Source organism: Oreochromis aureus, linkage group 17 (genome assembly GCF_013358895.1).
Source record: "Oreochromis aureus strain Israel breed Guangdong linkage group 17, ZZ_aureus, whole genome shotgun sequence".
In the NCBI taxonomy this organism is placed as follows: domain Eukaryota; kingdom Metazoa; phylum Chordata; class Actinopteri; order Cichliformes; family Cichlidae; genus Oreochromis; species Oreochromis aureus.
The window spans coordinates 27376126-27392726 of NC_052958.1; the positions used below are offsets into that span (position 1 = coordinate 27376126).

At 39.2% G+C, this 16601-nt stretch overlaps 1 protein-coding gene across 2 annotated transcripts in view; it reads left to right on the forward strand.

The window, feature by feature from the left end:
- Positions 1-16601, forward strand: part of si:ch211-191a24.3 (tensin-3) — a 53592-nt gene that overhangs the window by 23950 nt on the left and 13041 nt on the right. For both annotated transcript variants that reach the window (XM_031732423.2, XM_039600986.1), the window contains 3 exons: positions 2515-2642; positions 3889-3997; positions 4084-4152. In XM_031732423.2, the coding sequence (XP_031588283.1) occupies positions 2515-2642; positions 3889-3997; positions 4084-4152 (306 nt within the window). The remainder of the gene's footprint in view (positions 1-2514; positions 2643-3888; positions 3998-4083; positions 4153-16601) is intronic.

Sequence of the window (16601 nt, forward strand, 5' to 3'; positions counted from 1 at the left end):
CTAAACACTGAGTTGGTAGTCATTTTCTTTCTGTGGTGAGTGGGTTTTAAGTGTACAAGTGATGTTATCATCCACCAGTGTCTCATGTAAGACCACCCCAACACTTGAGAGCTTGCAAGGTTGACAGCTCCTAAAGCGTTCATATCAGCTCTACTTAAAACGTGTGTTTGTAGCTGATAAAGTATATCAGTAGGCTGGAGGTTGATCTTTCTCAAGAGCATATTTTGAACAGTAACTAACACTTCACTTGCTTAATTACTGTGGAAATGTTTCGAGGTAGGAACTTGTGAGCAATCAGGAATGCTTTTGAAGTTGCGACACAACACTTTGCTGTCCTTCTCCCTCTCATCATCTTCAGAAGAGAATAGCCCTCTCACAAACACGGTGGGCACGAAGTGATACTCAACACTGCTCCCTCGGCAGCCCCGCTGGTGTGTGACAGACAGTAACTGGATTAGTTTCAGTTGGTCCACTTTAGCTTTGCTTTCATGTGATTCTGAGATGATGAATGCTCACAGTGAAAGCTGAGCTCACAGTGTTCCTTGTCACTGTTTATACATGAATCCACAACTGAGGGTGATCTCATGTACAGTATATCTGTATTATGACTCATCAGTCTGTGGTTGCTGTGTTATGGTGTGGTTTTGGTGATTGCTGTTGAGTAAGACTGTTTTATATCTTACAATAATCCCAAAATATTTGCCGGAGTGTAGTTTTAAAAAAATCCGCCTTTACTTTGTGGCCACAATTGCATATAAAAATATTTTTCTTCTTTGGTTGAAACATATAGAACTGTGTGTAATCTACTGATGTAATCTCCACAGCATAAAACACTGATTTCTGGACTCAATGTCAGTGTTCTGCTGCTGTTTTTCGTACCTAGAAGTGATCATGCTGTGGTGAGAGGAAGGAGTGTACTCAGTGTGTACTAGTGTTACTAAGCACTGTTAGCAAGCTGCAGGCAGTGCTGTAAACTGTAAACATATAAATATAAAGATAAAAATTGTAGAATTTAACTTTAACAGTGCCTGTTTCAGTGAAAACAACCATGATCCTTCTTTTTCCTTTCTTTAGCTGTAGATGTTGCATTTTAATGCTTCTAAATGTTGCATTTTAATATGGGAACCTATGGGAATTGACTCACTAGGACAATGACCCGAAATGAGTGTCTGAGCCCTCAAACTCATCAGGAAAAGTGTTTACAGAGGTCAAGACAGAGACTTAGACTTTGTCCTTTTGCAACCAAAAGTTATCACCATTCACTTTGTTTTTCCAACTCGGGAATTGTTTCTTACTTTTTTTTACTTTTTGTGTTCTTTAATGTAGACACTCCACGAATGTCAGTTTGTGGCACTACCACTTTGACTTTAAATATCTGTCAACAAATTTGGGTAACTGATTTGTAGTTACAATATTTTATTTAAAAAACAAAAAACAGGGATACAATCCTCTATTACAACACATGACAGAAGAACCTAGTGAATGATTGGTTGGTGGCGTGGGTTGCTGATGAGTTTTGCACATGGGGAGGCAAGCACTGCCATTGTGAACAAAGCTGTGGCGTTAGATCTGGTTTTGCAAGACTAATACTTTGTAAGACTTTAAAGCTGTTCATTGAAAGAACCAAGCAGCGCTGCCTTTTTGCTCCATCCAGATGTGCGTAGGTTGGATGTTGTTGTTTCTTAAAGTGATCTGATTTCTGGAACTGCAAGGTTAACCATAAGGAAAGGGGAATGTGCTAAGCAATAAGCCGATGGTGAGAGGCTTCATACAGTCTACATTTGGTTAGTCAGCTCAGGACGTATCTAGTTGTTTTTCTAAGCTGTGTGCACTCAGCGAGGTCAATACTAAGCTAACTGTTGCAGGCTCTTAGGATGATTTAAGTTACAGTAATACTGTAGGGATCTCATACTTCCTATTCGAAAGGTTGACTTTTGGTTCTTTTTGAATCTTTAGCTATCAACTACACTCTCTTCATAGTTCCATACAACAAATGTTGTACTTCCTGAGAAACATCATTGAAGTATTTCTGATGTTAGATAAGATCCAGCTCAGGGGGCTATCCACTCATATCTGAAAAGAGAACAACTGATTGTTTCAGCAGATGTTTTCCAGACAAGCCGCCCCGATGTTCCACCATCTGGTCACAGTGAAGTCTTGCTTAGTCATATAAGCTCTGCCCTTATGATAGTCTCCCTGCTTTCCTGATACATGTATATTAATAGAAGCTTTTTGTCAGAGGCAACACGTCAAAGAAGAATCACCGTCATCAGCTTTTCTTTCTTAATTTGCAACCGGTGAGAATAAAGTGCAACTACTGTTCAGTGTTGTTTGTATTAGAATAGAAAAAACTTTATGCATATGTAATGGAAAAGAAAAAGGCATGACTGAATTTGAATGTGTGGTTGACTGCATTTCAGATCATAATCTGACTGTCTGTTCTCTCCCTTTCTTCCTCACACACCCCTGCCCTCCCCAACCTCAACCCTCTTTATCACTTTGCTTTCCAATCAGGTTGGATACAACAGAAGCAGGTCACTGATGTTACAGATTACGCTGGTCATCATAGTCCAGTATGGAGAGAGGGTGGACATCAGAGCCTAAGGAGTTCGCCAGGCTACAGTCCCTCCTCGCCCTCTCAGGTAAACACACTTTTTAGGTTTGACTTTAGTAAAATATATACTACATACTGGGATATATCTGTAAAAACAATTTTATTTAAACCTTAATACATAAAATAACACATAAAATAACAGCACAGCAAACCTGCCAACGATCTAGCCTCAGTTAAGGAGCTTAATCTGAAATGAGATGTAAGCTATGGTAAGTGGGTTATTAGAAATGTAGCATTAAATAAAACTGATAAACTATCAAGAATGGAGCTAAAATATTTGAGCTATAGCATCAGCTAGTGTGACACAAAGGTAACATCACATTCGTATACCACATTACTATGAATGTAATATGCAAAGCTAAAATATCACCAATGGAACTAAGCAAAGAGCAGCAAATGATCATCGGCTAATTTGAAACAACACAAAGAAAATATAAGCAGTGCTAGAGAATCAGCAAATCTAATACAGTAGGTCAGAAAGTCAAGCAGGGGTAAGCTAAAAGCATGAGCAAATTGGCTATAAAGCTAACATTGCATGGGAAATTTAAAGTTATTAAAGTTTGAACATAAACAGGGTGTAAAAACAAACAAACAATCATCCTCTTTCAAAAGGCTACATTCTTTGAAGTAATCACCCTAGAAACATGCTATAAATTTTAAAATGGATGCCTGAGTAAAAGTAGTCAATGTGTCTCCTTCTGAATGCAAGGCGTATGCCCAATCAGTAGTCAAACTCGTCCCATTCTTTTACAAGCACATCTGGGGTTATTCCAGTGACTGCTGTTGTTATGCTACCTGCTGGCAACTGCATGAAACCGCATGAAACGCATGAATGCCCTCTTTCCAAAAGTACATGTTTCATTCGTCACTAGGGAACGGCCAAAATACCCATGTGGACAGGGCCTTACTCAATTACATCAAGAAAACTAGATGTAGCACTTTCAATTTTGTTACAGAGAAGGAGATAAAGAGATCCTGATTGTGCAACAATGTCTACATCTTAATGTTGATGTTTCTTTGTCTTTGCTGTTATTTTTATTTTTACTATCAGTCTTTTAGTTTTGCACTCAGTCTTACAGCTGGGTGGAATGAATGGCCCAAGTGTTTACACCAAAACACGGGCTGCAGCCACACACAGATCACAAGACTGGTGTCTGCTTGTCTGTGTGTCTTGTCACCTTTTAAGACTTTGGGGGAAAAAATGGGCTTTTTACTTTTCTCCCCTTTTTCTCCCCTTTTTCATACCTCTTTCTTACTTCTTTCTTTTTAAAAAGCACGGACATCTCTATAAATCCAACAGTGTGGACTATCAAGGACGGACAGTTAGCCCTGACATCGTCCCTCCCACTCCAGCCTTCCCAGTGTCTCCTCCAACGCCTTATGGTAAGAGATAATGTCAGAATGAACACTTGTGCTCGTGGGTGTGTTCGCATTAGGAAGTCTTATCAGTGTTCTCTTTCTCTTTCCAGTGAAACATTTCTCAGAGTTTTCCCAGCTCAGGACAGGCAGGCACTTTGACCAACACAGCTTGACACAAGGTACATTTTGCTAGGAGTGTGTGAGAGACCAAAAACATAGATGAGTGTGTTACTGACAAAAGCACTAAATCCAAACACTTGAGCTCCTGATTGCTGTTGGACAGGGTTCAAGAGTTGGCTGGAATGTCCTTCTGGCATAGGATACCAAAAACACACACTCATACACATACCTACCCTATGCTTTGTTGCTATTGGCTGCATATGTGGGCACGGCTTTTGTTTTTGGTCATTTGTGTGTGGTCAAGGTAGATATATGGCTGATTTCTAGACCTTTGTCTTCATTATTTTCATCTATGTCTTTATATTATTTAAACCAAAAGAATTTGGATATCTTGTCATGCAGGATAGCTGATGCTGGATATCCGCTAATAATAGTTTCTCGGTAACAGAGGAAGAGACCACTGCTGGCAGGATGTCCACTCATGTCCTGTTCTGGGAGGGGACAGGGGGAGAGGGGAGGGTCTTTTGTTGTTGGGACATCCTGCTTGAGGAGATGTGTACCACATAGCTGCTGGAGGAATTTATTGTGCTGTCAGAAATCAGTAAAAATGAGCATTTCATCATACTAGGGCAACATGGTGATGTTGTCTCAGGGCCAACCGCACATTATATGTACAGGAGTTGCTCTGCTATTCAAAACTATGCTGTGAAGGGTTAGGGTGAAGCTCCTGGTGCACAGTTCCTGTGCTGATGGCAATGCCAGAGGCGGTTTGGAACACTGGTTGCAATGGTGATATCCCATTATAGAGACAGTGATTAAAGTGATATTTATGGTGGCATTTTGCATTGTATTGCAGGCAGATTAGTTTGAGCTTTCAAACAGCGGGTCTGCCTGTTTATTGTAAACACATTTTTCAGAGCAGAGTGGCAGCAGGATGGAGTAATAGCTGCTGAAAGAGTAATCATCAGTTATGTAAAAAAAAGGCTTTTTTTCTTTAGTGCATGGATGAATTAACAAACAACACCAAATATCTTTCGCTCGGGGGTCAGACAACAGTTTCCTGTTACCCACATTAAAATTAAACTGCAGTCTGGGAAACAGTTTGCCTTGTCTGGACAAAACAGTGACGTACCTCATTTGAAATATTTTTTTAATGTTTACAGTCATTACTGTAATCACAGTCTGACCTTAGGCTACTGCTGTGGACAGCATCAGGCAGCTAAAAAACAACGGTGCACCGAGTCAGACACACTAACGCTCCAGTTACGACTACCAAGGTATTCACAACAGATCCTCATGTGTCATATGTGCTGGTATTTTTATGAGGCTCATAGAATTATAGTGTGCATTTTAGTATTCCAGTGAATTTGATAGACTTTTTTAAAGTCTACTCTATTTTGAGTATAAAAGGAAAACTGAGTTTATTAAACTAACATGTGAAAGTTCTTTTTATTTAAATAAATAGAAATTAGGGGGAATTGTCTTTTGCTTCTTTGCCAACAGTTTATTGAGATGCTATTATTCATTCTATATCTCTGGAGTTAGAAGGCAGTGAGCACTTGAGCAAAAGTATACAAAGATAAAAAGCAGCTACACATAGGCAATATAGAGTGAGAAAGATAATAAACCAGAATATGAATTTTAAAGTCTTACCTAACCATAAAAATGATCAAACTATAATGTTTAAAAAAAGGAAAAAAAGACAAAACTTTCAAAAAACCTGTTAAACAGGTAAAGCAGTCACAGAATTTGCCAGTTACACTTAATGCATTTACTAGCACTCTAATAGCAGAAAAGCCAAATCTAAAAGTATAATATAAAGCAAAAAACAACAAAAGTTTTCTTTTTAAAAGCTAAATAGCCAAAAGAGAAGAGCTGCTGCATCATAAGGCTGAACCAAAACTATAAAGTTGGGGACCTTACCCACCCTGAAATAATAGTAGGGTAAAACGACTTGATAGAACTAGGGTTGATTTGAGAGTTAGGTGGTACTTATTCAAACATTGCATATAACATATGGAATGTCATTATAAAAAGTGTTTTAACCAGTCAATGCATTGCTTATATGTTACTATATCAGTGCCTATAGAGATTGCTTACCAAAACAGAGATACCCCACACATGCTATATGCTTCAAGTCTGTTGAGTAACAACACTGTGATTTTTAAAATGGACAGCAGACTTTCCCACATCTAAGCCTTTGGGAAGCCAACATTACAGTACCAGGCAATCATCAACCCAAAGATGAACTCTGCTGCGGTCTCTGCACTTGTGTACTTTCATATCCTCATGATGGCAAGCTCAAATTCAAGTGTTATGTAATGATAATTTCTGTGTGTACTTTTGGATGAATCAAAATAAACACTGATATATATACAGAAGGTCTCAGCCAGCGGAAGCAGGCTTTAGCCAAGGAATGTAGATGTAGTTACGAGCTGAGGTTTAACAGAGTCAGATGGTTTGCTCAGATAGACACTTGACTTTCTGAACCTCAGGGGTGAAAGGTCAGGAGAAAGTCAAAGGGTATAGCACAGAGGGGAGCACACCTCTTCAAACGGTTGCTTTTGTTGTGCTTAGTGAATAGGCGTGAGCTAAAGGGCCTTTAGCTAAATATTTCAACTGTCATTGTGTAGACATGCAGTATGTTTTTTTTGTCAGCAGTTTTTACATTTTTTTAAACACTCTTTATGATCCAGATGTCAACAAAAGACTGAAAGTTGCCTTTGCTTTGAGAGTAATTGACAGGCTGTAGTATGCACAGGGTCATGCAAAATAGCTTGCATAATGAATAATGTGATCATTTCACTCACTACACATGTGTCTCATCGAAGTTATGTTTATATACAAGATGGATATACAAAGCAACTAAAGTACTTTGCTTAGTTTGTCACACTCGGGGTGTCCCAGTGCATCTCAGCTTGGAGTCTGATAGTCAAAAGAAGACTGTTTTCTCATTTGAAGTAATTTATATTTGGCCATAAAACTCGACATTCTTCCACATGCAGAGCAACAGCCAGATCCCATTACAGAACAGAGCAGGCATCACTGATAAGAGATATAATAATGATGAAATCAGGAACACCAAAAAGCAGCGGGAGGTGGGTTTCAAAGTGGCTTGCAGGCTGAGCTTGAGTGACTATGCGGCATGCCTGAGCTAACACAACACTCGATAACTCTTTTTGATGGTGTTTAAGGCGTGTGTAGATGAATAATTGAAGTCAGCAATTCAAGTCAACTTCAAGTGTATAGAAAATTGAGCAGTAAAACTAGCATGCAAATTACAAATAAAAAAGGAAAAAGAAAAAACAAACAATAAAGATAAAACTAAAATCCATTCCATCTCATTTCCTGTCAAAACCAGGCATGCAGTGCATGCTTCATTTAAAAAAAAAAATAAACACAATTCAATTCATCAGGAGCTTTATGGTGTAATTTACGAGGTGCTAAGACTAGACACATGGCAGGAGACACTGTCAGTGTGTCTGCATGCCTTTTCCTTTGCATTTGTAGTGAGCAGATGGTGGGAGTGGACACACATGCCCTGACAGAGAGCTCATAGAAAGTCTTCAAACCCCACCACCTCCTCCTCTCTCTCTATGGTCCATAAAAGGCCACAAGTGACCTCTGACCCCTCTGGTATCCACTCTGATTGGGGGAAAGTGCTCACAGTAGCCCAGCAGGAACAATGCTCAGTGGTCAGTAAGAGGGAGGGAGTGGGGGGTTGGGAGGGCGGGGGGGATTCCCTACCTCTTCTTTCTCCCTCCCTCTCTATTTCTGTCCCTCCCTTCATACAAACCCAGAAGTTGTGCGGAGTCACAACACGCCAGGAACAAACAGGGGAGCTCATTTTTCCATCTGGGATACGAAAGGAATTGGGCATGGCAGCGAAACTATCCAGCCCCTGAACACACATACACACACAAGAAACCTCCAGTGAGTTGAGTTCAGATTGCTTTGTTGCATACAGAAGTGAAAAAAGGGAGAGAGAGAGAGAGGAGGAGATTCTTGGTCACAGGGAGGCTTTCATTCACGCAGGGAGGCAGAGCGTAGTAGAAAGAGATAGAGGTTTTGGAACAGGAAGGGGAGATCCTGGAAGTTTGGGGGTAAACAGGAAACCTACAAACAGCAGGACAACTTCTGAGAGTGTCACCGTCATGACTGCATCTCTTGGTATGTACATGCACACACACACATGCCAGAAAGCCTGAATGATTGTGTGTGATTGAATAGTTTTGTTCACAAGTGTGCGTACACACTGGCTGCAACCACCTACAGTCATGATACATCGGTGAGCTTTTAACAGGTTTCCTTGTGTTCTTTATTTTTATTCTTTCAGTTTTCCTTATATTCTGTCTCTTGTTTATGAAACGTTATCTCTCCCTCAGTCCCTCGCGGAATTTTTAAGGAGGCGCACATGCAGAGAAACACTTCCCCTCTCTTCTCTCTAATCCAGGTCTCTACAACACTTTCTGGAATTTTTCCCTTTTCAGCCACCCCCATCCCTCCTTAAAAACCCCTCATTCTGTCTCTTTTTGTGCATGAAAAAACGATTTAGCGTGCAGCCCGTCTGACATCTCACACTCAGTGGGATGGTGAGGTGGTTTGTTCCATTGCCGTGCTCATGATGTCATCCCTTTAAAGGCTATTATGGCCTGTGTTGTGCAGTCATGGAGGCTGATGTATTGGTGGTTAACCGAAGGAGGCCCCGTTTCCCCCTTTTTTTCTGCCCTACTGACCTGGGTTGAACTGAAAAGTGTTTGAAGTGCTTATTGCTCCCAGCATTCCCCCGGGATGTCACACTCAACAAAATAAGCCACAAGTAAACTTCAGCAAATTTTACTTTTCCTCCAGGAACAATCTTTGTCTTGCTTTTAATTTCTAAGTTTTAAAGTCAGGTTTTGAACTTGGAGTAAGTACAGCTGGTGTTTTTGATATTTTTATAATACTGGATAACTGAAATTGCAAAATGGTGCATCCTTTGAATTTGATGCATTTTACTGCTATTTCTGGACATTTGATAAGCAAAAATATATGAAAAGCTTAAGGAAATGAGATACAAATTTACAAAACTGGTCACCAGGACTTCTTCACTGCAGTGGAAATAACCCGTCTACCAGTTCTGCAGCAGAGAAGGATAGTCAGGCACAGACATAACTAGAGAAGAGTGACACATTAAAAGAAAATCACCTGCTTTGTTATCAAAATCACCCCTTGAAAGGCTACTCGGAGTAACCCTTTTATGAAATGGGTGTTTTCTTTGCCATATTTCAGGCCAGCTTATAGAACAAAATGACTGAGTTTACATCAGAAGTTAGTGAGGGGGATCTCTACCTATGCAGCTATCCTAGAAAAAACTATTCTAATTATCATCAAACAAAATCTTTATTTATATATACAGAGGTGCCAAAACTGATCATTAAGGGTACTTCTTTATGGTGGAAAGAGTTCAGGTCTTGAGTGTACCATATGCCTCCAGAACAGCTTCAGTGTGTCTTGACTTGGATTTTCCACATCTCCGTAGAGAAGAGATGGAACACTATTCTTCCATCATTTTACTGGTATAGAGTTTTGCCAAACACAGTGGTTCAGAGTCTCCCATAGGCAATCAACTGGGTTGAGATCCAGTTTTATGATTCATGTGATTTGGATTTCACATCATTCACATGATTTGGATTTTCAGTGAGTCTTTGTTCCTATATGAACAGGGGGCATTGTATATCGTGAAAGAGAGCACTACCTTGGCCACAGAATAAAGATGATCACTCAGAACAACTTTGGGTTGATTTGTAGTGCAGTTTTGGTTCACATATCCCTTCAGGATAGACAGGAAACTGCCCCCAACAGCATGATGACCAGATCCCTAAATAAAACAGGTCAAAAGCATCACTGTTTTCCCTTTATTTTGATACCCACCTGTGGTTAATGAAAACAGTCCAACATTTATGGGTAAAGAGACAGATAGTCTGTCAGGCGTAGGCAAAGAACAGGTGTAATTCCATTACAACATGTTAAATTGCTTTAAACTGCAGACAAGAGTAAAATACCAAAAAGCACGAAATGTCTCAATAGAAACATGAAAACTCAACACCACAGAGAAAGAACAGCTACAAACTAACAAATAAACAGAGTCATCTCTTTATGACGATTGTTATGATGCTGTTATGGTTGATGCATTGGTAATTGCTGGCATGATGTCAACACTGCCCTGTAGTCAGGATAAAAGAGAAAAAAGTGGTTTCAAAGTTTTTGGCACAGGGTCTTTTCCAACTACTGCAGCAGTCTCAGTTTTTGAAATCTGTCTCCTCCAGTATCCAGACATCATTGCCAAAACTATGTCACATGGAACATTTATGCGCTGCTTGGGAGGTGGGTGCTTTACTTTTTGTTACCACTGGCAACTTACAAAAGTCTCTTGCATGACATGCCAAAATAAAAGCCACGGCCACAGAAATGGTTGAGTTTTATGGTGAAGTGGATGTGTCATGATGTTTCCTCTACAAGGCTGGACTCTTACTGATATGTCGATGTTGCATTCGGAATATGTTTTTGCTGCCCTCAAATGACCAAGTATTCTGACTTTAGCCCTTTTACTGTTTAGTTGCTTTTTCAAATACTAATAACTATAACAGTTAACTATTTTCAGTTAATTAATTCTAAATAATCACCAAAAAAGGTATTCACTAAAGAATTTGGCACTATTAAGTAGTAAGAATTAAGGTTAAAGGTTAAAGTAGAGCAACTGCACACTAAAATTAAGTACTATCACTAATCACTAAGTTTTTTGTTTGTTTTTTTAAATTTTCAGTTCAGTTTTATTTACATAGCGCCAAATCACAAAAACAGTTACATCAAAGCATTTTATATGGTAAGGTAAAGACTGGACAACAATACAGAGAAAACAGAGAAAACCCCAACAACCAGATGAGTCCCATGACCGAACACCAAAGTGACCACTTGCTGCAACCAGTTGGGGCTGAAGGGAGGAAGACAGAACAGGACTAGACAAAAATATCAAGGAATCTGCAGATAGTTGTTGTTAGCATAAGTGGCTGCACAGTGTCAATAACAGGTTCAGAGTTTAGAGAAGTTTAAAAAAAAGCTTCATTTCCCTATGCGACAAATTTATTGACAAAGGCTGTTCAGAGACACTGTGCAGATGTTTGACTTTTGCTGTGGTGCAGGAAAGCAAGGGCAAAGATGGAGAAAATCAAACCACAAGATGGAAACTTTTGACAACAGAGCAGACAGAGGGCCTGTTCAGGACACAGGCACCAAGATGGAAAAACCGAAACAAGGATTTTGTTCCTCCAACCATTAATCAACAACTGGTCCGTGTTAAAGCTCTGGCTATGTGAAACTTACCAGAGCATACATTGTCTAGCATGCAAATGCTGATGATGCAATCATTTTTAGTACATCTGCACTTTGGAACCATATGACAAAGCAGGAAGTATGGAATCTATAGGCAGTCCATATGACATGATATTTGCACAAGGGTGGAGTTTATGGCCAGAGGTGAACAGAGTAAGGTTTACCTCTCAGAAGAACTAAACAATCATATAGACTCTTATGGAGCAGCAGAAATGCTCACAGAAGAGGACTTACATCGAGTTATTTTTTATTCATTATTTTGCTGTAACCATTATTTCCACACAGACAGGCTAAAAAAAGTGCAGCATTTTATTTACTTGTAGTTTTAAATTAATTTGAATTTAATTTGAATTAAACTGAATGAATGGCTGTATTAGACTTATCACCATGTCTATTTGACCTACAGTGATTTGAGACAGAAAAAATCAATTGACAAGTTGCTTTTTAGTTACCATCATACTACTACATGTCTCCACGGTGTTAGAAAGGTTGCAATCCAGGAAGATGAAAAGTTTGCAAATGCAACTCGGCAGTGGTAAAAAACAATTCCCAAATCGGTCTCTGCTATTCAAAACTACCAACATGTGTGGATCCAATACCAGGGGAAAAAAAAAACCATGATTACTTCTCCAGACGGGTCAAGTTTGAGGAATTTCACTTGAACTGATCAAATATCTGGGTTGTTTACATGCTTTACTGATACATGAAGAATACTGATATTCATCTTCATCTTGAGGGAGCTAAAACTGAATAATATGAGCATGTGATGATTGATTTGCATAGTTATGTCATCATATTATGAGTGAAACCATAGCACTGAATCTGACTGTGGTCCATAAAATCATTGTCATCATGACAATTCTCTAATAAAACCTGAGCGATGGTCTAGTCCTTTCAAACACAGTCTTGATTACTGGACTTTATTTACAGTGTTGTTATTCTTCACTCCCTCTCTTTTGCCATTTTACTGAGTTGATAAAACTGGCAGTCTGAACACTAACAGAGAGCAAAGGAATCTGTTTCACATACAACCTCCTACTAGTTTGTCCTCCCCACAACTTGGACACTAAGTTTCTGAATAGCTGAATGGGAGGAGGAGGAGGAGGAGGAGGAAGGAAGACACTGCCGGACCTCAAAGTTATTGAGTTTTTTTTTTTTCTCAAGTAAGGCCTTACCAGACAGCTGATTGCATTCTGATTTAGGGCCAAGTGATACCAAGGAGAAAGCTGCATGCCCTTCTCTCCCCACACTCAGACAAACAGTTGATCCGACTGCAGAAAAATGGGCTAAATTTGTTTAAAGTTGTTTTTGGAGATACTTTTGGCAGCTTATCATCTTCAGTGATGGTTAGGTCCTGGCTAAATTGCCCATGCAGTAAGGAGACTTAATCATAATTGTATTGTTCAGTTTAGAAAATCAAGGAAGAAAAACAGAAGTAAATGTTTTACATGTGCCAGATGAATTGGATGTGGAACAGATGTGCGTGACAGTCAAAGTTAATTCTGGCCCAGTTTAAGGACAGTTGTTGTACGGTTCAGCTTAGGCTTACGTATAGATTGCTATGGATCATTTCTGGCCCAGATCTAGTAGAGGTGCCATCACTCCATGCAATATGTGAGCCAAGTGAAAGTGGTCTTGATTCTCTTATAGCTTTGCTTGACTAACTCTTATCCCATATCTAGCAAACAGGAGTGGGCTGACCATGAATGGGTATCCATACCCTGACAGGTAGTCCACGCTGTAGCCAATCAGTGTATTGAGGTTTCCATGTGATTGCTTTGGTTGCTGGCACATTGCTGTGGTTGTCATTTGAAGGGAAGAAACTGACTTGTCTACAAACACTGATCTGTAGTGAAAACTGCAAAACAAACAGCAAATTGACAATGTTTGGTTTCAAAGTAAAAGTAGTATCTTTTGAAGCCCATTAGCTAACTTTTAACTTGAAGGCAAATCTTCTACATTTCCCAAGTGCTACTACCGCTCGTCTAGTAGTTAGTGAGTGTTTGGAGACAAACATGAAAAATTATAGGCAAGCATTAAAATCTGTTAGCACCAGAAGCAAACATTAGCAGGTTTTTAGCACAGCAACCAATTTCTCCCAATGAGAGTGAGCAACTTCCAGGAACCATTCCCAGCCACTCGGTGAATACATATTTTTCCCCAGTTACCGGTGGTGGTGTCACATCCAGTATGTTAGACAAATCTCAAACAGTGTGCATGGCATCACGCGAGAAACCTCAATACCAAATATCCAGAGTTATGTTGTTTCCCACTTTCCTTGATTCCACCAGATGATTTTGAGCTTGTGTTCGTGCATTTAAAGAAAATATTCTAAAAAGATGTTGAAATATACTCTATACTGAAACTATATAGTGAAATTTGGCTTTTAGATAAAAAGCAAAACATAACAAGAGCCAACTTAGCAAAACCTGACTTAAAATACATCTAATGTGTGTGGAGATTCTTCACAGAAATATATTAAACAAGCTGAAAAGATATTTCCATCATGCCTTCTGCCTTTGTTTAAGAGGACAGACGTCTCGTTAGAGATGTAGTAATTGTTGTTCCTTCTTCTGTAATGAACGAATACTCCTCAGCTGGAGATTTAGCGCCAGCAGTTTTTATTCCCCCAACCTAAACATCATCAGTTTCCAGATGGAAATGGGGATTCATGTGCTTTGTTCAATATGCTTTAAAAATTGCTGTAGTTTTTGCACATATATACCATTCATTGTAAATATTTTTGGTAAACTACAAGAAGTTTGGTACTTACATATGCTAATGTTACTTTGAACTTATTTAATAGATTTGCTGTTGATTTCTAAACAAATGCAGATTTCATTTTTGTCTTTTAAGTCATTGTAAGTATTTTGCTATTTATCATTAAAATTCGACTGCATGCTGTCAGGTATCGATCAAACAGGCAAAAAAGTTTGAGAAATGCTGTGTACGCACAGAAAAAGTCCATCTGTAAGACTGCAGCATATTTTCAGCCTTCCTGTTGCACACTCACAGTTGGAGTTGTTTATAAACAGGAAACCAGTGCTTAAATCATCCAAAAACTCACGTTGGCAGATTTATATATAGAAATTAAGCTTTAACTCGGGGTTTGACTTGTTCTCATTAAAATTAAGGTTTCTGCTGTCAGGGCTAAACTTTTAAATTTACCGGAATGAACAAGAACCTTACTTAAGCTAAACTATTTTTGACATTATTATTTCTTCATAATACATAGCCTCACTGGGTGTATGGGTAGCAGCAGGTGTCTTCCTCCCCCATTGTTTCTCTGAGAGGCTGCAGTCTGTGATCCCAGTGAACAGCTGTACTGTAACATACTGTGAAACTCCAGACGTGCCAGCCTAAGTCACTCTGTGTGTGTGTGTGTGTGTGTGTGTGTGCGTGTGGATTGAATACTTGCACTCTGCATTCCTGTGGTCAGCATGCCGTTTGTCCAGCAGAGCTGCATGCATCCTTGTGTTTATGTATGTGCGTAGGCTCAGCCTTCTCTGCTAATAATGCACCACACAAAGTTCTTCTTTGTCAGATAAAACATTAGCCCGCTGTATCTTTCCTAATTTATTCAGCAGGCCCTGCAGTCTGAGGAAAATATCTCCAGATCAGGTTTTATTTTATTGAATAGAATTCATATTTGTTCTAAGTAAGAAGGTATACAGTACACGCATTCACAGTCTGAGCCATCTAACCATCACTCACTGTGATCAGAAAAGTGTGTGTATGCCTGTGTATATGTGTGTGTGTGTGTGTGTGTGTGTGTGTGTGTGTGTGTGTGTGTGTGTGTGTGTGTGTGTGTGTGTGTGTGTGTGTGTGCGTGCATGCGTTTGGAGTTGGAGGGGTGGAGGTGCTTGGCAGTTGTGCCCACATGGGCTTGTGCCATCTGGAAAAGGTTTTGCATGGTTTAATGGTAAACTGAAGAGGCTTTGTTCAAGTGAGAGCAAAACAGTGCACAGGAAAACGCTGAAGGAAAAACATCATCCTAAAGTTTCAATGCATAGTTTGTTCAGCCGCTCAATTGGTTACCAACCAAGTTTAGCATATCACGCTAAGAGCTGAAACTGATGAAATGAACAAATTTACAGTGCAACAGGAAAGGAACTGAAACACAAAATGTCATGTGAAAACCTGAGCTCTTTTGGTCTGGACCAAAGTGATGGACCCACCAATATAACTCTGGTATCTTGAGCTACTGTTTTAGGAACAGAAACGTTTTTTTCATGCAACACTTTAAGCAGCTAGAAGTTACATGTTTCCTGACTTCTTTTTAATAAAGCACAACATTCAAAGACTAAAACTATTTTTTCTGTTCAGCAGTTCAGGGTAAATAACTGTATTTTACCATCTTAATCAAAAATAAAAATGTACTTTATGTTTTTTTCTCCTATGTTGTAAAACTGTAAATTTGGAATTGGTAATTACCAGTACAGTTCAATTAGGGAAGTTTAAGCTAAACGTGGTCTAATAATATGTGCACTGTATGGTAGTTAACAAGAGTCTAGCGTTATTAAATGGTGATTTTAGTCAGAAGTATACTTGATTATTGATTAATTTATTTAGCAAATTAGCAAAAGACCATTTTTCACCTGAACATGAGCAAGGATGACACAAGGAATCTGATTAAATCATTAGTTCCAGCAAATAACTGAGACTTCTAGCTGCTGTTGATAGTAATGACTCTTGTTTACTGTGAGCGGAAACACGAAACAGTGTGAACCACAGGTTGCTGAGAGTGGAGGTTGGCTCAGCAGTTTGGATTTGGCAAAGAGTTTGTTGCTTTTTCTGTTTCCAATGAAGAGGTGACTATCCTTCCCAAAACAACATCTTCTTCTTTTAACCCACACTATTAACATAAGTTGATGTCTTACATGCCAACAGATTTATTTCTTTTTTTTTTTTTGAGCATCAAATTATTATCATTTTACTTAAAGCATCAGAGTGTACAGTATAGCGCAAACCTGGATGGTTAGACTGTCCATTTAGTTTGTTGTGGAGTATATTTGACTCCAGACTTCATTGGCAACATTCAATCCATTAATTTATACATTTTTTTCTATTGTATGTCTATGTCTGCCTTTATTTGGATGATAGCTGTGATCTTCCTGGACTTGGATGAAAGCTGTCT